Source organism: Ostrinia nubilalis, chromosome 9 (genome assembly GCF_963855985.1).
Source record: "Ostrinia nubilalis chromosome 9, ilOstNubi1.1, whole genome shotgun sequence".
Lineage (NCBI taxonomy): Eukaryota > Metazoa > Arthropoda > Insecta > Lepidoptera > Crambidae > Ostrinia > Ostrinia nubilalis.
Window position 1 is genome coordinate 10,337,586 of NC_087096.1, and position 26,336 is coordinate 10,363,921.

A 26,336-nucleotide genomic window follows, 5' to 3' on the forward strand; every position below is an offset into this window, starting at 1 on the left:
CTGATAGTTTTCAGCGGCGTAACGAGTTGGAGATTCGCGAATTGTGTGTACTGACCAAAGTAACTATGTTTTCGCTTTGATGGTTTAATAATTTATTTAATAGAAAAGGTCGTTCAAAAATTTAAGAGTAATTACTTTTTTCTCCAGTTTAATTATCATCCAGTAAATAACTTTGCAAAATTAATAAATATCAATAATTTGATCTAAAGGTTGGGCTGCTTTTTGCTAAAATTCTTTAAAATGGACATAAATGACAATTTTACGAGAAAGTACTATTGATATGCAAGATTTTTGACACAAATTTTGCAAAAAATAGCCACAAATATCATTTTACTGTATTATAAAATAACACAAAACTTACCTGTAAGAACGTATAATCCATTCTGTACAAAGCATCGCAGTATACCACCAACACATTCGAAGCCTTCGTACTACATCTGACCACGACACCGTTGTTTCCATTCTCTGGGAACCTAGGGTTAATCCCTAGGTCATTAGTAGGCACAACTGTTAGGGTTTCTAAAGGCTTGTTGATTTTGTTGTTGGGGTTCCTTAGTGCGGCGAGCTTCGATCGAACGTTTTCGGCACCCGCGAAGTGGAGACCCCCTACTGGGTGAATCGCGTAGTGGGGTGGTAGGTCACCGTCCTAGTGAAAAAATATTGTTTTTGAGTATGTACACATTGTAAATTACATAAAACAAAAGAAAACGAAAAACAAAAGTAAGCAAGTCTATAAAACTTTCTACGAAAAAATTCGTAGCACTCGTAGCATATTCGTAGTCAGTATCATTTAGCCCCGTTACGAAACGACGCGCCACTCAGGCTAGGTTGCGCTATCTTACCTTAACATTGACAAACGTCAAAAATCTGTCAAACTCCATACAAAAAACGCTGGTTAAAGTTATAGTTACCGTTAAAGTTAGGTGGTGCAACTCAGCCTCAATCAAGAGTATTTCTGTTCCGTGATTTGTCAAAATAATTTGAATTCAACTAATGAGAAGAAACGAGCTTTTGAGTGTCGTTTCGAAGTAGGAGCACAGAATAATAATAAGTACTACGTACAGAAGCTTTACTACGCGAAGGTATTTAAAAAAAAATATGCTCAATGTCATTAACAATATGGTGTAATTTAGCCTGTCTCAAGAGTCAAGCACCATTTCGTTGACAAACGTCAGTGATCGGCACTGCGCCGAAGCTATAGGGCTGACTTCGGTAAAATGATGTGTGACGTGCGGTGCCAAACTGCGGAAAATGGCGGAGGAAATACATGAATAAGCATGAATTATATTTTGTGTTTCTATTATTATTCAGGCAGTTAAAAAATACTGCACAGTATTAATTACACCATCGTTTTTACATATAGTTTATTGTCTTTACAATGCAAATGGACGAAGATTACACGTGCGTGCGTCAATACTCGCTTGTGATTGTACTGTCGAATAAGTACCTTAGGCACAGAATAAGTAATAGTACAGGTACAGAAGGATTACTCCGCAAGACGATTTAAATAAATGCGAGTCTTGCTACGACGCGATACAGTGGAATTCAGCTCGCACAGCACTACGTACCTACAATTTTATTCACCTACAAGTTTTGTCTCTTTCTATCGCGTGCCTCTGAACTCTTCTTACGCTGTTAGGGTTGCTGTCTAGCGACAAAAAAATTAATCTACTTATTTGTAATGACGTACGTATGTAGGTAAGTATGCATTAATTATGGAAAACCTTGGGAGAGGCCTTTGTCCGGCAGTGGACGTCATTTGGCTGAAACGAACGAACGCATTCTGAGCAGTAGTCATAGTAGGTTAGGTTCCTATACTATCCTAAGAATTATTGATTACCTACATAGCCAACATACCTTTCAGCATCTTTGGGAAGCGAAAAAAAAAGATAAATCCGGTAGATTTCTTTTCGAATTTAAACACCCGAACGCCGCACAATATTTCTTTCTCTTTATGTCCATTTTTAAATAATACTTCGATCATAGAATTATAATCATACTACAACGCACGCCAGCGTCCTGACGGGCGCGCGCGTGACACTCGACTGATATAATACCCGCCGGCGGGGCGCTTCGCTGTAGGTAATTATCGGATGTACCGCGCGGAGTGAGCCAGGCCTGCCTTAGGAGGGGTAGTCGCGAGTGTTTTGTTTTCGATGAAAACTTGCGGAGATGAACAGGCCTGGTAGGAGCTACAATGTAGACATAAGTACCTAACTACATGTTCTATTTCTAATGAACATTATCATTATGCAATTTTTTTCATTTATAAACAAAACTCTACACCTGTTAACATCTCCCACTGTGAAGTTGAACATGTAATGCGATAAATTCACATAACAACGTGTTTGCTGTATCGAGGTTCACAGCATACAAGTCTCATATTTTATTAACAAAATAAAATGTCCACCGAGACCGAGCCAAACTAAATGCAAATATTGTTTTACCAAAATAGGGAAATGCAAAATGAAGCCGATTACTGGTCCATGGTATAAAATACCCCTAGATATGGGACGTGTAATTCCAAACTAGAACCGCTTTACACGGTTGCCCTCACGCTGCCAAGTACCGCCGTCGGTCGCCCATTCAATAATACAAATAAATTTACATTTGATAGTGCTTTGGCAGCGGGCGCTTGATTGTAACCCGTTTCTTACTCATTACATGGTCTAGCAAGCCAAATGAAGGCAATTTATTTCGGAGAGCCATGTTAAACCGGTAATGATTTCGATTCGTGAAATTTTCGCTTTAATTAAATTTTACCAGGTTTACGGTATGTTAATATTATTTCACGGTGTCCTAATTATGTTCCGATACCCGTGCAGAAAGCTGAAGACTTATTTATTGTCCAATTAAATTGATGAGATGTTCGTGTCTTTTTAATTTATATTTTATACAAAAAATACTCACATCGACAAATTTCACGTCCAGAGGTGGTCGCGAGTGGTAATACAATAGTAGGAGAACGTCTACGAGTACACCACAGATGAGACCCACTTCGATTCCCAGCGCTAAGCAGCAAACGAATGTACCAAATAACGGGATAAGGTCCAATCCTGCAAAAAACAAGATTTATTAACTATTTCTGGGAAGAAAAAGATCAATATTATTAATAGAGTTTGTCAATATACTTTATGATTATTAAAATGAAAGTGTCTATTCTCATATCGCTTTTATATGAGTTACACTTAAAATTAATTAAGTATGTACCGCTTAACATTTTCTCACAGTGCAGCGAGCAGCAGATATTATGCTAGTAAATTGAAATGTAGGTAAATTGTTGTTTGAGGCACCCGTTCATTTCTATCACTTTTGCAATTTTAATAAAAATTTTCAATCCGACTAGACTACCTAAAGAAGTGCAAAATATAGAGTCAATTACTATGCCACATAAACAAGTCCAAGGATTGAGTGTGAAACCTATATGAAGGGTCGCACCTCGGGAATTCTGAGTCAAACGGATCGCCACGATTTAGAAGTTAGATACAGACCGCATCCCTGGTTCCTTGAAGAAGGTATAAGCCCCGCAGGACCAAAAAATAGGTCGACAAAAACAAATACATCAGATGCCGTCTGATGTATTATGCAAAAGAGTTTCCACTATGAGTGCGCAATGCAGACACAAATACTACCTCTATTTATCCTTTATGCAACGTGGCATTTATACAATACTCCTCTCTCTTGCATAATAAATGCTTGCTTTACGATGGGACCGAACGTACACCTCTGTTCCTTGGGTGATTAAAAGTTGCGGTGCATTTCCATATTTTTAAACTATTCTGAGTGAGTTTTCTAGCCAGGAACACATAATGTCTACTGAGTATCTTTTTGATACACAAATATTAAAAAAAACAACTCCTTTTTCTCAACATCATAGTCATAGACTCGTAAGACTTAGGCTGAGTTGCACCATCTTACTTTAACAAACGTCAAAAATTTTAACTTCATACAAAAAACACTGGTTATCTTTAAAGTTACGGTCAAAGTTAGGTGGTGCAACTTAGCCTAAGTACGTCTGTTATATCTTTCCAACTACGCAATGCCTTTAAATTCAGTTTTCTTCAATTACTGTCCTAATCCTGTCTTGGTTTGTCGACTGTAACAATCATAACCAGTAAACTTTCTATTTCAGCTCAGCAATTCGCTTATAAAATTACTTATAAGTTATATGCAAATGTACAATGTTAATTTCCTAGCTAACTACCCCAATATTCGCAATGCTAATTGTGTACTCGTACTACTCGTATTATGATATGAAAATAACCAAAACATTAGGATAATTTGATTTGAAAATTCGGCCTTTCAAAATTTGTTCCTGGAGCGAGTTAATTAATTACTAATTATGAACCACGTACCTATTATTGTGCGGGATATTCGTGAGCATTATGTAGGTATGTCGAACTATTTTATCGAATGCATATTGTACCGTTTCATACTTTTGATCAATATACGTGGGACACTATTTAAGTTGTGAGCCTAACTATGAAAACAAAGTAGTTTATTACTAAAATGGTATTGATTGCGTTTATTGGTATTGTCTTTCATGATTTATGTACTTTTTAATGTGTCCGAAACACTTTTCATAGCATTTTTTCCACTCAGCTTGAGGCACCTCCAAAGCATGGTTTTTGACCGCACCGACAGTTGCTTCTGGCTACATAAATCGCTGTTCACGCGTTTAATTTTAATATATGGGTACCAAAAGAAGTGTTTAGATTCCAAGCAAGAATTTTGTAGCGTTGGACCTGTTTATTTCATATTTTGAGTGTTCAAATAGTCAGTTGTTTGACGAGACGTGTAAAAGCTCACATTTTCGTCACGAATGGCGATTCGACTATGCTGGTCAGTTTCCTTTATTAAACTGAAGACTTTTGGAAAAAAGTGGCTGTTTACTATTAAGAATTAACCATTCTAAATTTCTCTAGTGACGTTTCTGTCATATAATCGGATATTTCGGAAAAATAGGCGACCGTAAGTTTCAAAGTGTTCCGAGCGCATGGGACTTTTGTTGGAATTGGTTCATCTTAAAACACCTCCATAGTCGATAGCTGTTTATTTTCAGGATTATTATGCATAGATCCTTAATTCGTCAACTGTCACAATTTTAAAAACGGCTTTTACAGCTTTTTGAACGTATTTATCAAACATTTCCAAGGATTAAACGACACAAGCGTCCTATTGAGCGTTTGAAAAATTTTGTGACATCCAGCGAGAAAAAAACATATTAACCATAATATGGTCATAAAAAATTTTATTACTGCTAGTGGAATTAATGCCTAGGATTATCTTAATCCTACGATATATCACATGTCGAGGTTTCTCTTCCATTTTTCTGACAACATCAATGTTTACCGCCACTATTAGTCATTTTGGACGACTTTCGCAAAGTTCACTGGTGAGCCAATGACATACAATATCATACTTCTTAAACTAGCGTTTTACAATGGTAAAGGATAGATCTTTATCACCAAAAGTGAAATTTAGCTGACCGCTTCAGTTTTGTATTGATTAACCACGTCGAAAGTCATAATAAATCTTCGCGCGAAAATTTCCGCAAGTCAATTCCATGTTTTTGTAGTAAAGATAATTTTCAATTCAATGTTAATAATACAAAACGTGCTCAAATGATAAAAAGTTTTGAATAAGGTTGTAGTCAAAAATGTCAAACTTTTCATTAAAAGTATCAGATGTCGTCTAACAACACGTTATGTTGTCGAGGCTCACAACTTAAATAGTGCCCTAGTACTCGTAGAAACTATATTAGATGACTGAGTATACATAGATATAGACTAGAAAAATCTATTTCTCTCACTAACATCGAATCGCTTATTTTTCACTGACGGATTTTCCGACCTATATCGGAAAATTCGGAAAATATTCTATTTTTCTTTCCTTTAAGTTTCCATTTTATTATTTGTAGATGAACATTGTCGTAAAATACTTAACTTACTTTCATTGGCTTTTATTAGACACAGACTTCAATCGAAAAGTTTCAAGTACCTATTCACCTTCTAAATAGGTACGGTCTTCGGGTGATACCACATACGTATAATTATATGCTCATTAATTATAATAATATGCTCTTCTCACCCCGTCCTTATTCTCAAATAAAGACCCAACCACAAAGCTAACAATGGAGTAACCTGCGTGCAAGCGACACCATACCGTTAACAATCGCCTGGAAAACTGGAAATATTTTCATACGTTCAGAACATCACCGGGACGATTCTAAATTAATCCACTAGGATTCAGCCCGGGACGTGCGCTATCGCTTACTACCCAAATGGGATTGATATCAGTGATATATGGGTATGATGTTGCGCAATTATACGCGGCGGGAGTGATTATCCAGAGCACTTCATTTTGTTTTATACCGCACCGTCAATACCATTGATGATATATTATTATCATCAGACCATACATTTTTGGTGCAAAAAAACACCCGCTACGCAAGATGCCACAGTCTGTAGCTTGGCAGTCTGTACACAGATTTTTAAACTGTTATAGGGAAGAAAAAGAAAATGGTTATATGTTTATTTCAGTAATCATATCTAGAACAGATACAGGCTATAATAACACTGTAGATTACCTAATACACAAGTTAAGCACGTACCAAGTTAAATGATGCGTCAATATCTAGTCAAAACACATGCGAAAAGTGAGTTCAACCTCAAATGGAGCCACAACCGAATAATATAGGTAAGTGGCAATGATATCCATCCATTTGGAATATTTGGGCGAAGCTATAACACGTACAACGTTCGGAGCTTAGCGCGGATTCCTAGGATTATTCAGATTTGCCTCGAGCGCGAATATTATGTGACCATCATACTTTAGAAATAATGTATGAAAGCAATAAAAGCGATCATTGATGAAATATGATAAATACTTGCGGTTGGAGACATTAAATTATACGGTGATATCAAATTTCATTAAGGTACCTACATGAAATTGGATACTGTGACGTGTAGGTAGTAACTACATTTATGACGATGTAAAAGACGGGATAATATCTACTACAATACAAAATTGTTTCACATAGCATATTATTTGAAATTGGCTATTAATAGTCTTTGTTTTGATGCAATTTATTTCCCTTCTATTTATTTTTAGCGAACTCTATATTAAAAATATCACTCCTTCCGTTAAAAAAAAGCTCTAGTCATATTTCAAGTGACCTACTTATTAAGCAAGATTTTCGTCACGCATAAACAGATTGAGTTATTTCAAGTCGCAAATGTATTTGCGTTGTTACAGTCGTAAATCAAGCTATTGAAGTCAAAACCTCGCTAATATCAGTTTCCACGCATAATGGGGGAATGCCACAACAATATATCATTGATATCAATCTCATTTGGATAGCAGATAGGTAATGTTGCTGTCTGGAGATTAGGAGCTCCTGGGATAATGGGGGAGATTTCCGCCGCTCCAGTCTGGTGGCGGTAGAGATTAGTGGTCTAGTAATTATAATGTGAGCACAGACAATCGCACTGAGTAGTTATTACTTACCTTATTCTCGAATTTGAAATGGTAAAATGGATATATAGGATGTTCTGTGTTACTGATAAATGTAGAAAATAATCAAAATGGAATATTACTTAGAACTTGTGACCTAACAAAATATAAAATAGTTTATGTAGCTACAACTACGAGTATAATCCGGGTATATAGAACCTAGCAATTTTCTAGCAAAAAATGTCGAATATTAGGTACCTATCTATTAATTTGAGGAAGCCTCAGACTGAAACATAATTATATTGTGGTGTGAATAAGTGCCTTATATTTTGGTGCTACAATATGAGAAGAATACTTATTTTTCATAGGCGCCTACACACTATTTACAGCTGACAAATCGCTAGCCAGCGCCTCTATGCCGTCAAATTACAAAACGTGGTCAGCACAAACATTAATTCGACTTCAAATCTGGCTAATCACGCATCATTGGAACGGCTTGCCGTGGATATCATAATTTTAAAAGAACATTGCACAGTGGCCTACATAATAATGTAATACGTATAGCTACGAAAGCTACAAATCACTACCAAGTGCCTCTATCAACGAATCTGTCTTCAAATTACAAAGCGTGGCCAGCGCAAACATTAATTCGACTTCAAATCTGGCTAATCACGCATAATAGGAATATACTAACACGGCTTTCCTTGGATTATCTCGGGAATAATTCACGGTCGCTGTCGCGATGAAATTCCACCTATCTGGATGCGTCCGTTGTAATCTTTAGCGGATTATGAGGGGCGGGTAAGTGAATGTGAAGCCGATTTAGAACCAACATCGAGTACGGTATTCCGTTTGTGACTGTTGATTCAAATGGAGTACGCTGTCCCTTTTATGCTTAATAGAATGTGTCCCTTTTTAACCTCTTTTGGTAATCCTGCGTCTAGGTAGGCATTAACTGGTTTATATTTAATTGTTTAAGGTATTCTCAAAATCCTTCCTACCTGTAGAACGACATTCGACATTTTTATGTGGGTATGTCGTTTTAAATAGGAGCATTAGAATATTTTTAGTACTTCAGGCTAGTGAAAATCACAGTGTTGAGTGAAACATACTTGGAGATGAAGAAACAGTGAATACTTTTCACTAAGTCAAAGTTCATCATCATTTCAGCATATAGAAGCTTCCCAAAGAGTTTTACAAAGTAAACCTAGTTAAAGTATTTAAAAATCAAAAACTCTGCTCAGAACGTGGAACTGTTAGAAGCATAAAAGTTAATTATAACATCGAAACTAACTTTTAATGTAACTGGAACGTACATGCAACCTCAATGTTGTCAAATTTTAAGCAGTTTATAAACGTGTAATGTTTTAATTTAACGTACAAAAGCACCCCAGTGTTTACGAATAAATAATTGGTCGTCTCATTCATCATCATCATCATTTCAGCCATAGGACGTCCACTGCTGAACATAGGCCTCCCCCAATGCTTCCCATGTTGATCGATTGGTAGCGGCCTGCGTCCAGCGCTTCCCTGCTACCTTTACGATTTCGTCGGTCGTCACACGCTGCGTTTTCCGGTACGCGGCCTCCATTCCAGAACCTTTCTGCCCCATCGGCCGTCAGTTCTGCGTGCTATGTACCCTGCCCATTGCCACTTTAGCTTGCTAATCCGTCGGGCTATGTCAGCGACTTTAGTTCGTTTACGGATCTCCTCATTTCTGATTCGATCTCGCAAAGAAACGTTATATTCTAAATTTAAATCAAAAAATATTCTGGAGTACGAGTACCTACTACCTATCTCAGCTGAACCTGATCTGCTAGTCTGAGGCGCAAACATTGGTCGTCTCATTGCTCTACACATACTCGAATCGTGGCTTAGTATTATTGGCGGTCAAGATCTAGATAGGTAGGTACTTAGATTGGACTATGTTATTGTACTCACTGCTCGTAGCCCAAAGTTTCTTGATGATGGCCAAGTCAACCATGTGTAACACGGCGCATACGATGACAGCCGCAAGCGCAGCCCGCGGGATGAAGAAGAAGTATGGCGTCAGCAGCGCCAATGTCAGCAACACTATGATACCTGTAATAAAGAGTTTGTTAATGTGTCCGTTTATCTATGACAAACTTGACCGTGACTGGTTGGGTTTTTATTGGCGGTCAAGCTGTAGATCCTGGCTACACAGGGACGAGAGGTGGGAATAGTCCCGTATCTATGACTTTATTCCTGTAAGCTCACGGATAAATCAAGCAGAGGCAAACTAATTATAATTTTAGACTCCAGTTGGAATGACCTTACTTTATCATCTAAGTTAATTTATGGATTTAATTACAATTAACTGTACTATTTAGTACTTATTAGGTACCTACGTATCGCACCTATAACTTTTGTTGTGCTATGTACAGCTGCACATCAAGTTAAAAGATCTTATGTAGGTACTTGTAAATAGGTGCTAAAATGCAAAAAATAGTTTACTGTTGCAGCTGTTAATTAGGGCAGCATTTAACGCAGCGTAAAACAAACCCGAGTTAGGTACGTTTCGATGGCTGTCTCGTTATAAATTTAAATGTCACAAAACGTTCCGGGAAAACTTTTACTTTTACATACAACATAGGTAGGGAGCAAGCTTCGTTCTCGTTATCTATTTTAACAGTAAGTTTGGTTTAACTAGGTTCCCATATTAGGTATAGTGTGTGTTGCTCTTAAAAATATTAAAGAATTTGCCCATCAACACATCTTAGCTTGATAAGCACTGCCACCCATGACTGAAGACCCGCAACAACTGCAATTTAAATTCAACCGAACTAAAAACTAATCCTAAAACTTGAATGCGGTCGAGAGCGAACTTGAGATTTATGGAGCGAGCGCGAGTCGACGAACATGATGTATGGCGCGACCTGCATTTGTCTTCGGGACTGCATCCCGATTTGTTCTAGATTTATCCTGATTTCGTACGATATTAGCGGTTCCTGTAGCCTCCGACTTCAGAAGCAGAGCAAAACACTCATGAATGATCGCATTTCTTTATAGATTTTGCTTAAATTCTCCCTGTTAAGTAAAGAGTCAATTGACAGCGATAACACTAAAGAAGAAGACCTGATAAGGGCAGTTAGTCACTAACAGCTAGTGCATTTTAAATTTCTTTTAAGAGGTTTACTTAGCGAGCGCGGCCCGATTTCATCTAGATTTATCGTGATTTTGTACTTTATTACCAGTTCCTGTAGCCATCGTCTGCAGAGCGTAGCAGAATACTCCTGAATGATAGCATTTCTTTATAGGTTGTGCTTAATTTCTCCCTGATAAAGAGCAAATTGACTGCGCGAGTGACACTCAAGAAGAAGATTTGATAAGGACGATTAGTCTCAACAGCAATCTAAATTTCCAAGCGCACTAAAAACTAATCCTCAAACTTGAATGCGGTGGAGAGCGAACTTTAGATTTATGAAGCGAGCTCAAGCCCGCGAACATGATGTATGGTGCGACCCGCATTTGTCATGGAGAACAAATCCGGATTTTGTTCCGGTATACGGGTTTATGATGTCACTTTTTTGTAAAGTTATGGTAGTCCGTGTGATCCAAACTATCTGGGTACTGTCTTCTCTATCTGGCTAATTATTTATACATAGACTAATGTAAACAGATGTTCATGCACACAGAAGTTGTGCGGCGATCTAACTCTCAACCTCTGGCATACTAGTCCAGTACAAAACGAACTACTACACTATGCGACCGTCAATATTATGTAGATAAAAATTTCAGAATTAATAGGTAGAGCTTGCATGTGACTGAAAATGGAAAAACTTTAATAAACTTCAAGTTGCTATCTGGTTAAAATATTACTGATCGTTTGCCAGACGACAGGTGATTAGTCCAGTCTGGCTAACGGCGTGAACGTAGACACAAAATGTTACCATCGCATAAATCACCATTAGGTACTCTTTAAAATACTTTTACAGAGCTCTTAGGGTTTATTTACAGGCTGGTTTTAAGTCACGATAGGCTAGTTAGTCAAGATTAAAATTATTAGAACAAGAAATATGGATATTTCTGATAGTCCATGATAATTTTTATTTCCACATAAACATCTGTTTTTCTTTTTTAAGTTTTATACTTTATGAAAGTTAAAACAAAGCAAAAGTATCCGTCGATCCCCATACCTATTCATTCTAAACTATCATACACGAGAAAAACATCTCACATTACATAGAAAATAACAATACTGCATGGCGCCGTGCCACAGTGCATTGCCTGGTGCGCAGGGTCCGGAGTAGTGGCAACAGCATCCTGACCATGATTGCGAGCAGGTTGGCTGGTTGGATTGTGTGTACGTGAGGCATTGCTGTGACACAGCCTATGGAGTGAAGCGGGGATGACTCATGTATGCATAACCTCACACTTGTGGATTTGGAATTGAAATGAGTATAATTTATTATAATACTTATTTCAATTCTAAATCTAAATCTAAATTCAATTTTACATCTGTTTCAACTCAACTAACATAGTTTTTAAGTGCAATTGTTATTAACAAACTGAGTCCTAGTAACTTGAATAAAGAATGATTTATTATTATTATTATTATTGTGTGAAGATACCTCATAATTTATTTTTCATTAAAAGTTACTGTTATGTTCTTTGAAAGTTTCAAAACAAGAATGCTTCTAACATTAGAGCTTATAAAAATGTAACGTGATCCTAGTAACCAACTCTAATGCCGAGCCAACGAAAACCTTTTAAAAGTCCTGGGTTACAGTCGCAGACTCCACTCGACTCAAAGATTTTTCTTCTCGAACTTTTACCAAGTCATTCTCGAAGCGATAAAACTCACCTCCTTCATTTGTTACCCACTAAACATCAACTTAAATTCAATGAAATTATATTACATCTTAAAACAAAGGATAAGACGTTCAAGACGCAGATTAAAAGCTAAACCGTTTACAGCGTAATAGGATTATCCTTCAGACCTTTAACTACGTTTCGCCACTTCAAATACTTATTTATACAATAAATTATACTTTCAATATTAAGCTTGAGCAACCCTTAACAATGTACCGAGCGTAAAGCCCACAATCTTTGGAAACGTAAGTAACTTAATCAGAAGATAAATTGACGAACTCAAGAGTGTCAAAGTTTGTTGGATTTAACCATCGCCTTTGATTCGGCTGTTAAAATTGCTTTGGTAATTGCTCGAGACATCATCAAACGAGAAACAGGCCCTTAACGTTGACAAAGTTGGCCAAGCCTTCATCCCGACAATTGTCGGAACATAATGGCGAATGGTAACAAATTGTTACAGAGTTATTCAGAACAAAAGCGTCGTAAAAATATTTTAAGGAGGTGGTAGCGATCTTGACGTAAAGATAATAAGGTCTCCTTTTTAACGTCTACGATGTTAATTAATTATTATCAAAGTGTAAGTTTGTTACTACTAAAATTTTCACGATCCATTCTTGTTATTCTATTTTCATGACTAGTTTTGCGACTAGGCGAGTATACGAAAAGGATGGAAGAAAGCTTTAAAGACTTCAACCACAAAATTATTGTACTGCATTTTGTATCCTTCCCGCGCGCCGGATGGGCGTAAAGTACATAAGATGTTTGTGGGGAAAGCACAGAAAATTTCAGGCTATACTCGGATACTAAGGAACGAATTGTAATTCTAATCGTAATGTAACTTCTGCTACGAAAACGTACAATAAAAGTGTATGAGGCGTTGATCGGGAACGAGCGGAAGAAAGACCATCGTGTTCATTGCAGACGCCAAGTGGTGCCAAGTGCTACGATCTTGCGGGACAAATCTTAGTGTAAAACCGCTGCAGGTGTCTGCTGTCGCATGCTACTTCCTATGCGTGAGTTAACGAGCCTTTTATAGTGTATCTTCTGATGTGAGCTCCTAAAATGGGATATTCGTGTATTCTTTTACGCACCGGTGTAGACTCTCGTTCGTCGTTCACGGCACTGCGTCCTGTCCCTTCGTCTCCTTGGCTTCGCGTGCAAAAATTAGCCTTTTAGGGTAAAAAAGCTCGATCTTATAATAACTCCCTATCTACACCTTAGGCTGGATGTTCCTATTACATAGTTTTGTTACGCACCAGTGTAGAATCCCGCAGCAGGCGTTCTTACGCCGGACGCGTCGCTCACGGCGCTTCGTGTAAAAGAGCCGTTGGTCGGGAACGAGCGGAAGAAAGACCCAAACACGTTGCACACGCCAAGTGCTATGATCTCTTGAGTCGCATCCAAAGTTTTTCCGCGAGCTGAAAAATAGGTTTGTTTAATGATTCTGTAAAAATAAATATACAACCGGTCAACATGGAAATCATTGGGGAGGCCTATGTTCGGCAGTGGACGTCCTATGGCTGAAATGATAATGGATGATGATGATTACGGGCATACAAAAATTCGGTATTGTTCGTTACCTATAGGAAACAAACCCACAATTTATGTGACTTTAAGGCAACATTGCTCAAATATCTGAATAATTTATTCTTTATTAAATTAATCACAATATTATTTGAATATGCTAAAATACTTCAGCAAAAATAATCAATAATACCTACTCATATTTTGATCGTACAGTGACTTTTTAACACAAACAAAACCTTAAAACAAAAGGTGTTAGTGACTTGTGCCAATAGCGCCTTAAAACTCTTAAACATAGCCGTCTCTGCGTTGCGTATTTTGTAAATAATCACCTAATCGCTAATAACGTTTCGCAAATAAAGGTAGTAAAACCCAGCCATGCGCTGGCCGGTTTTTAACTCATGTCACATATTTTTCTTTTTTATTAGCGTTGCTTAGCCTTATCACCTTATGTATTTCCTTGTTTTCATAGGTCTGGCGACCTTATATTACTACAAAGCGAGACACGGTTACGAATTCGAGTCCTATTGGGGGCAAATTATTAGTGGAAAGAGGAATGTTTGAAGCTCATGTGCTATATGCTTATACTTAATATTCGCAATATTTTTACATAAATACAAACATTGCTTAGTTTGAGGACACTTTCATATTGAGGATCAAATAAATTTTCCATTAGACTTAAAACAATATACCTAAATATATGTACAAATATACTTTTAGCAGAGGGCATATTCAGTTGAGGGTTATGTACCTCCTTGATTATAATATACGTGACTTGGTGAGAATCGTAAGAACGAGCTAAGAAATAAGCACTGAATGTACTTACTTTAATACATTAAGTATTAAGTATTTCAAAGAAACTTGTCTGATGTAGGTACATAATTCGATAAGACTAGAATACGTTACAGACTAAAATGAAAAAAGCCTAATGCAATATTTTTACTGAAAATTTTTTGCCCAAATTATTTACATAAAGCTTTTCATAGCCATCATCATCATCAGCATCATTTGAGCCACAGGACGTTTACTGCTGACAATAGGCCTCCAATGATTTATCATATAGACCAGTATGTCGATTCTATGTATAAAATTGAAGCAAAACCCACAGAAAAAACTCCCTTCACATTAATTACAAAATGATATTGATTCGGCATTCTGTAAACATTCCTCAGCGCGAGTGAAGACGAGTGAACTGCGAGGCATCCTAGGTATTGATACACGCAGTTGATAGCCGGCCTACATCAGGCGCCTTTTCATAGTACAACGTAAAACCAAAATAAACTAAATACCTACTAACACGTGACTGAATTTATTAAATAAGAATTTTATAACAAAATACCTTATTTAGACCACAATATTTTTTCATAAATCAGCCAAGCCCCATTTAAGGATCTTTCAGCAGTATCCATTCATTTGATATACCTCATTTAACTCGCCTCTAGGTCTTGAAAGCATTCGGACACTAATGACGATGTCTGCAAACCTTTCGGCTTACGGACGTTTATAACAATAATCTTCGCATTATCTTTTATCGGTAGACTATGTCTGTTTTTATATCTTATTGTGGTCATTATTTGTGATTGGATCTTGACTGTGTTTCAGAAAATCAATACTTAAACCACTGTTTGTGAATATTTTTCTTTTTTTATTGAGCCTTAACTACTTCAGAGATAATGGCGACGAGAGGAACATGCGTACTAGTATAGGGCCGAGGTGGGAAATTATTTACCCCGCCGTGTAGATAGGTTTGTCATGTTTTCAATGACTGAAAAAATGGTAGTAGCCGAGGCTTGGGCATTGCAGTGTCATTACAAGAATATTAACAAAAAAAACTCACCAAAAGCCTTAGCAATGGCCACGTTAGATATGATGCCGACGATGGGGACGACCAACAGCCCGGAGCCGAGGTGGGAAATCATTTCCCCCGCCGTATACGTCATGTTTCCCACGCTCGTGTAAAACGGCGGCGGCTGCGGCTTGGGTAATCCCGGCGTTATATTGCCTGGCAACAAATGTTAATTAACAGTCGAGTGAAGTCATTTTTATGCTGAGAATGAAGATAAAGATTTCTTTCGGAATACAAAATTGAGCTGCCTCAATTTGTATTAGAGTTTGCTTATACACATAATAATATGTAAATAGGTCAAAGAATCAATGAAACAGTGAGTCTAAAAATACTTGTATTTGACTAATATTTGTGATAAGCAAAATGCGAATACAATGCATTGAGCATATTTTCTGCCGATATGAATGTGAATACGGGCAACAATTTTTAACTTCGAAGTGACACAATCAGTTCACATTTCGTAACACTAAATATAGGAGGACCTAAATATGTATTATAAAAATTCCTGTCCATTATGCGAACATTTTCTTCCCACTTTTTTGCTTATATTTAGCTTAAGTACAGAAAATACAGTCTAGTATAATATTTTGCCTAAATTTAATAGAACAGTAGAAGCAAGCTACGAGCACGCGTCGGGCGACGCGTGAAGCGTGCGGCTGCGGTCGCGGTAACCCGAGAGTTATGTTACCTGAATCAGGATTTCTTGAAAACAAATGTAATTTAACTTGTGAATCGCGCCTGTGGAGGCTTTGTTCTCGGCTTACTTAATTGTTTATAAATTAGAAACTGCCTTTAGAAAGCTCGAAAAATTTCACGAATTTTCGTGTCAAATACGTTGTCTTATCAAGTGGTATGATGCGGGTGCGTTTAGTATAGCCGCATTCATCTGTTGCCCATTACAATCTATTTACTACTATATTACTACGGGCAGCCGTTATTTCTAATTTTACCATATACCTACCTATCCAAACTACTAGAAAGTGTGGATTAAATTAATGGGCTGAAAAAATAATCTAACAAAGCTCATGAAAAATACTGGCGTAAGAGAAAATATTTTTGGTCTAATATCTATCTAGAGCGAAAACCGAATGCCTATGTTAATTGACTTCAACGCCCGCATAGCAAAAATGAGTTTTTGAAATTAATTTCAGTTTGTAGAATATTATCAAAGATTGGCATGCATTTAAAAATGATTTAGAAAATTTACAATATTGTCCACTATACGAGTATTACGTAATAAAGCAACCAAATAACAACAGTATAGAGGCTTTTTTCCTTAGCATAAACACTTACCAGTGAGAATCAAAGGTTCTTGCGAATCCTGGTACACGCAGTACGCCACCACGGCCGCAAAGACGACCACCACTGCATTCCTCGCCACCCCAGCGAACCAGAAGCACTTCTGAAGGATCGCAGAACTGCGCCGACCTTTCTCCTCTTCAACGCCCTTCAGCCGAATATCTTTCATCGCCTGTTCCAAGAACAATTACCAGAGTAAATAATTTCATTTTAAGAAATTCAAAGATGTTAGCATACGCAAATTGCAGCGTATTTATTTACGTAATTATCGGAGCTAAGAAATGTATAGGCTCGGCAGAAGCGTGCTTTGAATCTATAATTGCTCGTGTTTATTTTAGGCAAGCATTTGCATTGGCTTCGATCCCTTTGGAGTTCAACAAGTCATGGTATTTCTAAGTAATATTAATTATATTTTTAAGTGCCTTTCTGTTATTATTTTCCCTTCTTTATGGTTTCATACAAACAGAATTGTACAAATCAAACATATTATTATAGTGGCAATGCAAACATAGCTATTTAACATTATGGAAAAAAAATATTAATCTACTAGTAAAGTTAGGCTGGGTTACACAATCTTACTTTAACTATAACAAACGTCAAAAATCTGCCAAACTCCATACAAAAAGCCCCGGTTATCGTTATAGTTACGGTGAAAGTTAGGTGGTGCAACTCAGCCTTAGTTTTTTATATTCAAAATCTATACAAATTGACGCCTATTTATTATTATTGGTTTTTTGTGCCTTCATTTGCGCCAGCTCGACCAGGTTTGATCTATTGTGGCAGCCCTTGTGTTTAGAGTTCACTGCTTAGTCCCGTTGAGTCTATTTTCCAGATTCTTTGGAGCGTGATATCTGCTATCTCATCCGGGTGCATGATGTGTCGCCCGAGATGGATATTTCTTTTGCTCATAAGCGGGCCGCATGAGCAGAACATGCATACATTTCTTCTTCTGTATGGCAGAATTGACGCCTAACTACCAACTCTAAAAAAAATTATATAAAAGTTTACGCGAGGTGAAGTTGAAGCTTCAAAACCTTCTTACCACGAATGTTTGGTTATATTTTTGGGAACCTGTTTTATGTCACTCCCCTTTCAATTAAAATGCCGATTGGTATTTTTGTTGCGTGCCCAACGAAACAAAAAGGAAACAAGACGCGCTGAGATAATAGCAATGTAATTGAATAAGCATTTTGTTTTCGGGGTTGTTTTCCTTATGAACCAACCTAATTATGTTACATTGTAACGCGAAGTAAACAGAAGAATGAATCTATTTTCGAAGAAAAATACAGTGGCATGTCGGCAGGCAAACGAACCTATCAACACTTTGACGACTTTAATGCAAAGGGAAAAGGAAGCACTTCATTATGTAGAGCAATTAGCAAAATGCTCTCCAATTACTACTCTTTAATTTAAAGTAAACTTGGCACTAACATGCCAAAAATGCTTGAGCAATAGGCACTTCTCTTAACCAAGATGTCGAAAAGATTCTAAAATCTCCTATGGAGGCTGGAACATATTTTATGAACAATTCTAAGACTTGCCTCTGATGTGACATGTAAGAAACATGCAGCGTGCAATTGTTAATGATTGTCGAAGATAAAACCCTCTTTTTAAAGTATTTATTTATGGTTTTTCGAAGTTGTCAATCAGAGAAAGATTCGTTAATAATAGTATTTATTTCCGTTAAACAAAATAATTTTCAGTATTTTCCTTTCCTCCCCACCTCAAATTGTTGTTTACAACCAAAAATCCAATGAGGAAAATCATTAATTCCCCTCTCACTAGACTCGTAAACACCTGAATATCGGGCGGAAGTGTGCAGTGGCATAATTAGGGCGCCGCCCGCCCTCACAACATTGCATGAGATACGCTCGCTCACTGCACATCAACAGGTAACGTTGAGTGTGGGCGCGCACTTAGCACTTCACTGTTCACGGCTCATTAGGATTGGAGAATGTTCATCTAATTTAGCTGATTGTGGTACTAATTTATTTGTAACCAGCTTAAAATGAACATGGGTAGCTGCATTCTTTTTGTAATTTTGAGAATGACTTACGAGTAGCTGTAGCCAAGAGGAAGCTAACAAACTTATCCTTCACTGGTTGGTTTTTATTGGCGGTCACACAGGAGTTGCAGCTGTGAGAACGAGAGTTGGGAATAGTCCCGTAAGAGAAAATAAAAGAAATAACTTAGTCAATGTGAAAACTATATAAAATTAACTGAATACTAAGTATATTATTATTTATTACCTACTTACTTTTCTTTCATAACACTCAGTTCCATCATAAGCATCAAAAAGTACCTAAAGTTTATGGTTTATTTAAAGAGGTTAATAGATTTTCATCAGAAGAACGGTCATATTGTTAACGTATGTATTTCCGTATACTAGGGAAATGTAAACAGGAACACGTAAACAAACATTCTACAGATTACAGGCGTTATCTTCAGTCCATTCCCAATAGTAGCACAATGGTGGGCAATACAAATATAGGTAAAAGCGTCGTGAACGGTAGGCCTGAGTGAGACAATTAGTCTCTATTTACTCCGGAATGGGGTTACCACTAGTCTGGATTTCTCGGGATATATCCAGATATCAACCTTGAGGGCCCATACAAGTTACCCTACGTGTTAGTTAGCGTTCGCTTTACAGAAGTATTGAATAGATAGAAAAGATCAAGGTGTTTAATCTTGTACGATGCACGGAGCTTTTCGTGTATAAGCCCAACTCACACTTGGCTATTTTTTTACTCATAAGGAAAAAATGTGTATGCTTATTTCTGCTGCTGCACGATATCAATAGACTCTTACTCTATTTCTATAGTAACTAACTAAAATTGTATTGTATGTTCCTTAAATAAACATCTAGACCCAAATTCCCGACGCATTTTCCAAGTACCCCATTTTTATCAGCTCTAAACATGAGGCTTTTGTCAGGACTTTCTTGATTTCCAAATGGACTCCCTACTCCGGGACAAAGTTTGCAAACTCGGAGCCGTACGGTTCGGTACGCACACTCCGCCTTTGATACCGGCCAATGCTATGTTTGGTCCTATTATAATTACGACTGCTACGTAAATAGAACAAAAGCACGAATCAATATCTATTTAAGAACAAGTTTATACGGAACACAAGATGTTTATTTGGGTGTATTGTCCTGTAATAGTTCTATCGCTAAAATATCCGGCAGTTTGAGGTAAGACAGCCAGTTCCTCAGTCGTTGAGGATTCTGAGTGAAGCTCGCTTCACCATCAACCTGATCATCACTTTCCATCAGGTGAGATGCAGGCCAAGAGCATCCCCGTTGTGGATTAAAAAAAATCTGAAATAATGTATCAAAAAAAATCTTTGCGTTTTCATGGAAAATCTTATTTGATATTTATTAAGCGATGCTTAAATTGCAAATGAAGTTTTATTTTTCAACATCTTTCGTTTTAGTATTACGAAAACAATACAGCCACTTCCCATTAATTAATCACAAACGTCTTACCAAATTAAAAATACCCCAAATTTGAAATAATTCGCCGCATAGAGTTTCATTCGGGGAAGTGCCTTCATTACCATAAAACAGCGTACAATTCGGCTCGAATTTACAAAAGCTTACCCTACCTCCGCACGATAGACAGCATCTAATCGCGTCCTCTATTCTTGTATAATACGTGGTACAGCATTAAATTACGCAATTCCTTTATGTCAGTGCCAAAAGGTAATCAGATAGCACACCGAACATTATACATTATTTCAATTGTTTTTGAAAATTGTATTTATACTTAAGTCATAAAAAGCTTTTTTTACGGCCACAGGTATGATGATCAATTATGAAAACCGTATTTTCGTGAATTATGTACTTCATAAATAATATGTATATTAATATGTTAGTGGAAATGAATCGCTGGGTGTGTTGCTAAGATCACGAACGAAGGGACTAATTCGTTTTTTTTTAATAGTTGGTCTCCGAGGATGGGAAAATTTTCTTGACATTACAATGTCCGGATTACGAAATTGACCCGTCATATTCGAATTTTCGACAAAACGACGTCGTACTAGCTAGACAGACAGTAATGAAAAGGTCACGACGCCATTGACGCTATGCCACGCTACTCTAGCTGTGTGCTATCAACAAAACAGAAGTCAAATCACTCATCACAAGTAGGGCATTATCATTTGTCAAGAAAGCCGGAAAACTCTTGACCTTTCATTCCATTCACTCTGACAGATTATAAAAACAATAATACGCTATTTTTAAACTTTGCGATTTATCTCGCGCTTATGGGAATGACCGGCTTATCAGATAGGAGAACCTTGTGTTTATCTAAACATAATCCTCTTTAAAAATGACATGTCATCTCAGCAACATCACTGAATTCAAATCTAAGCAGATTAATCTGATAAAAATATTTATATCAAAATGATAAACATCTTTATCTGACAAATTCTTTTGAAACATTCAAAATTCTTTCGGTGTTTGTTCTATTCAGGCTGTGCCTAGGTAAGGCCCACCGACAAGTAGGTTACCTAGATCCCTGTTTAGCCCCGAAATCCACGTACCTAGCCGTCAATTACTCGCGTCACGTATAGGCGTGTAAGAGAATCCCTTACGATGTACTACGTTCCACCGTTTCTCTTGCATAACCATTACGTGTGAGCAGGAATTGTACGGAGCTGAAATGTAAAATATTCAAATTGTATTTGGAAATGTAGAGCGCACAGATAATTGTCGAATTACCGGACCATTCCGTATTTTTCATTTGAATACGTTACACTCGTAGGGCAGGTGACCCGGTTTTGGCCATTTTAAGAAATTTTTAGACTTTGAGGCTATGTCATTTTACAGTTTTTGTTATCACGGACTTATTTCTTGTATCGTTCGTTCGTTTCAGCCAAATGACGTCCACTGCTGGACAAAGGCCTCCCCCAAGGTTTTCCACAATGAACGGTCCTTCTATTTCTTGTATAAAGTGATTAAATATATTTAGATCTAGCCTAAGGATTTTTTTTTTTTTCATAATGATTCAATGGAAAATAATCCTGTAGAAAAGAAAAAGAAATGGGAATTTGTGCCATTTCTGGCCAGCTTTACCCCATTTCTGGCCACAGTCATGTGCCAGTTTTGGCCATCAAAATTCATAAAAAAAAAACAAAAACTACTCGACGGATTTTAACGAAACTTGGTACAATGATTTTTCATACTCTTAGGCAGGTTATAGTATACTTAGGAATTCCTACGGGTACGGGAATTAGCGGGAAAATCCTTTTGTATGAAAAATCTAAACTGCTTATGTTAGACGCTTGAAATTTGGTATGTAGGTACCTTAGTAAACTTAAAGCTTAGTTACAACAAGGAATTTCCGAAATTCCCACGGGAATGGGAATTAGCGGGAAAATCTTTTTGTATGAAAAATCTAAACTGCTTAAGTTAGACGCTTGAAATTTGGTATGTAGGCATAGCTGGGCATTAACTCGTTAATCCGTTAATCGTTAATTAACGAAGTTAACATTTCTATTAACGGATTAACTTTTAAGTTAACTTTAAAAACTGTTAACGGACTCGTTAACTTCCGTTAAATTATCCTAAGTCCGTTAATCGTTAATCCAGTACCTACTATTTACCAAAAAGATACAGCAGGCACGCTGAAAAACACTAGAAAAACGCGTTCTGACAAGTACATTCGGGCTTCCAGAACTTCCAGAACCCAAAACAACAGTTTTTGTAACCAGAACGAAACGATATAAAAAATGCTATTTTTAGGGTTCCGTAGTCCTGACAAGGAACCCTTATAGTTTCGATATGTCTGTCTGTCTGTTCGAGGTTTTGCTTGAAAACTATTGGCACTGAGCTGTAATTTTGTGGAGGTAGGTATGTATATTAATCACGCCGACAAAACTAAAATACAATTTTGAAAAAAACATTTTTTTAGGGTTTTTTCATCTTCTACCCCATCGTGTGGGGTATCGTTGGATAGGTCTTTTAAAATGGCGTAGGGGTTTCTAAGACTATTTTTCCATTTAGGAATCTGTTCGCAAATTATTAAAGTTTAAAGTGCCAATTTTTGTTCGAGTAGGGCGTCCCCCCCCTCTAAAAACTAAACCGTAGCGGTTAAGATACATGCGTTAGTTTAAGAGTAATAGTCGTTTAAACTCATGTATTATGAAATTTCTTAACTAATAAAAATTCCTTAGAAGAAAATATTAAAAGTGACTAGATGAAGTAATTAATTGCTTGCTTCTTAAATATATTGTGTTAACGACGGACAACTACGGAACCCTACACTGCGCGTGGCACGACACGCACTTGGCCAATTTTTTTTATTTATTTACAAGCTTTATATTGACTTCACTTGTTAGTATGTGTGGGACAAATCTTGTAACTGAATTTAAGACCAGTTCTCCTCAACCGATTGAGCTGAGGTATACTTATGTAAGTACGATGAAAATGCAATATTATGGTACCATTACGCTGGTCTGATGATGGAGTCAGGAGGTAGCCATAGGAACTCCTAAATTAAACGGCGGAATCGCATCGAATTTGGGTTCATTGGATTTGTCTTTTCGAGCACTTTAGTACTAGATGTTGTCCAGGGTCCTGATGATGGAGTCAGGAGGTGGCCATAGGAATTCCTAAACGAAACGGTGGAGACTTATCGAGTTTGGGTTTGTTGGATTTGTCTTTTCGAGCACTTTGGTGCTAAATTATATTGTAATTGAACCAAGGCTCTGCGATTGAGATTATAAAATAAAATTATAATAATAAAGAGTACTAAATAATGTCTATTCCAAACTATGGACTGCTTTTATCTGATAATACATGATTTTTATTTTTTTTTATTTATTAAAAAACTTTTTTTTAAAAACAACTTTTATTCTGAAATGCAGTTGTTACTAAAACGAAAAAAAATATTGTATGCAAGGTTCAAATAATTTCGAAAGCTTGTAGCGCAAACATAAAAGAGGAATTTTCATGCGCGATACAAGCTTCCGAAATTATTTGAACCTTGCATACAATTAGTTTTTTCGTTTTATTATCATGTGTTAACGGATTAACGATTAACGTTAACTTGCGTTAAATCTTGCTAAATGTAACGTTTTAACGTTTAACGAAGTTAATTTTTTTATTAACGGTTTAACGATTAACGAAGTTAACTATTTGATTAACGGTGCCCAGCTATGTATGTAGGTACCTTAGTAAACTTAAAGCTTCTTTCTTCTTTCTTTCTTTTCAGCCAAATGACGTCCACTGCTGGACAAAGGCCTCCCCCAAGGTTTTCCACAATGAACGGTCCTGCGCCACCCTCCACTCCTCACCCAAAGGGCGATGGAGCGGGCTATGCTCGGAGTTTCCCTGCGTGATCGAATCAGAAATGAGGAGATCTTCAGGAGAACCAAAGTAACCGACATAGCTCGCAGAATTGCTAAAACTTAAAGCTTAGTTACAAGGAATTCTCGAAATTCCCACGGCAACGGGAATTCGCGGGAAAATCCTTTTGTATGAAAAATCTAAACCGCCTAAGTTAGACGCTTGAAATTTTGCATGCAGGTACCTTAGTAAACTTAAAGGTTAGTAACAGGATATTGCAAAATTCCCACGGGAACGGGAGTTAGCGGGAAAAAACATTTGTACGAAAAAATCAAAACCGCGTAAGGTAGATGAAGGGGGTAAAACGGGATCCACGCGTACGAAGTCGTGGGCGGCTGCTAGTATGAAATATAATATCTCAGCTTGAATTGAAATTACAATTAAGGAGATCAACATTAACCTATAGCATAAGTTTATGCGGTTAGTACTGGAAGAATTTTCTTTTCACAACACCAATTTTTTTAGTATTTGATTTGGTTTCGAGGCATTATAATCGTAACTCTGAAAATGAATCGATTACTTATATCAAAATAGCTAAGTAATTAAATTGAAAAACTACATGGCCAAAAGTGGGGTTCTTCGTGTACCACTTTTGGCCAGTCATGTGGCCAAAGATGGGAAAATTCATTCATTTTGGCTCCATTAGTGGCCACCTCTCATAAACCCACTTAATAAACAAATAGCGATAAAATATCATTAGTACCACTTAGACAGTGTATTCTTTATTAAGGATTAACATAAACATTTAATAAAATAAGAAGGACGTAGAAAATAATGATTGTTTACTCACCCGCTCGCCTTAGCCTTTTTGCTAAGACTTAAAACAATTAACGCTTCTCAAAAAATAATGACTTGTTGGATTGAAGTCAAGCTTGACACATCAAAGCTGTTAACGCTATCAGTGTTGCTAATATTAGGTATTTATATTCCCGTAAACCATAGAGTAATATATTAGTCTTTGCCTTAGTTATAACGATTTGAAGTTCTAAATGGCCACAAAGGGGTCGGTGGCCACAACCGGGTCACTTGCCCTATATGTAAATTAGTGTAAAAGTTTTAGAATTTCAAATGATGCGTTTGAATCAAAAGATTTCCCACGATTCCCTTGCCATGAACAGTATTATTTTCACATTTATAACAACAAAGCAATTATGTAGGTAAACATTAATATTAATAAGTGTGTTTCAACTAATTAACTCGCGCAAAGCATAAACATGAATGAAATTATCATGAGGAGCACTATGGAGTCTAATTCATTCACTCCAATTTTAGCAACCTACACAAAATGTCGTATTTTGTTTATGTAAAGCTAAACTCAAAGCAACATGACATCAATTTATTGATCGAATTACAACCACCACACATCCAAGAGATTATAAGTCTACCCCCAAATTATGTATTCGTACAAACTGGTACCTAAGAGCTATTAGAATTGACGGAGACTTTTGAGACTTTTGACTTACAAATGGGACATTGAGGTATTATTGTAACGTATTTGAAATCCCAGACTGTTTAACAAGCTCATTTGTGTAATGACAATTATGATATCTCTGGTGAACCTCTAAGCATCGCGGAATCCAACGTATGTGCTTACAAAGCTACGAATGCTATCTCAGACACAGAATAGAGCAAGTTTCTTGCTGTTTACGGGTTAACTGGCCGAAAGACATGATCAATAATTATGTCCTAATGTTAGTTCAAGACTCTACTAAACTTAACTAGGCATTTACAGAAATAAACAAATGTTTATTTATTAAGCCATAAAACGTGTTATAACAAAAAATAAAATAGAGTCTGAATAAGCACTTACAGGGCACTACATCCCACTTAACATCAGGTGCGATTGTGGTCAAATACCTGCCTTGTTATGCATTAAAAAAAAAGTCTAGAAAATAATATTTGAATATTTAGCGTTGGTTGTACTTAAATGGACGCTTTGTTTCATGCAGATATCTACAAAATAATCATATCATAAATGCCTTAGTCTGAAGAAACGATATTTTGAAATCCAATCAACAAAGTTACCGG

At 36.9% G+C, this 26,336-nt stretch overlaps 1 protein-coding gene across 3 annotated transcripts in view; it reads right to left on the bottom strand.

The window, feature by feature from the left end:
• Positions 1–26,336, bottom strand: part of LOC135074601 (sodium-independent sulfate anion transporter-like) — a 54,417-nt gene that overhangs the window by 8,054 nt on the left and 20,027 nt on the right. For all 3 annotated transcript variants that reach the window (XM_063968945.1, XM_063968947.1, XM_063968946.1), the window contains exons 5-10: positions 16,952–17,129; positions 15,650–15,814; positions 13,545–13,706; positions 9,397–9,537; positions 2,911–3,056; positions 362–646 (exon numbers count right to left, since the gene is read on the bottom strand). In XM_063968945.1, coding sequence (XP_063825015.1) covers positions 362–646; positions 2,911–3,056; positions 9,397–9,537; positions 13,545–13,706; positions 15,650–15,814; positions 16,952–17,129 — 1,077 coding nt within the window. The remainder of the gene's footprint in view (positions 1–361; positions 647–2,910; positions 3,057–9,396; positions 9,538–13,544; positions 13,707–15,649; positions 15,815–16,951; positions 17,130–26,336) is intronic.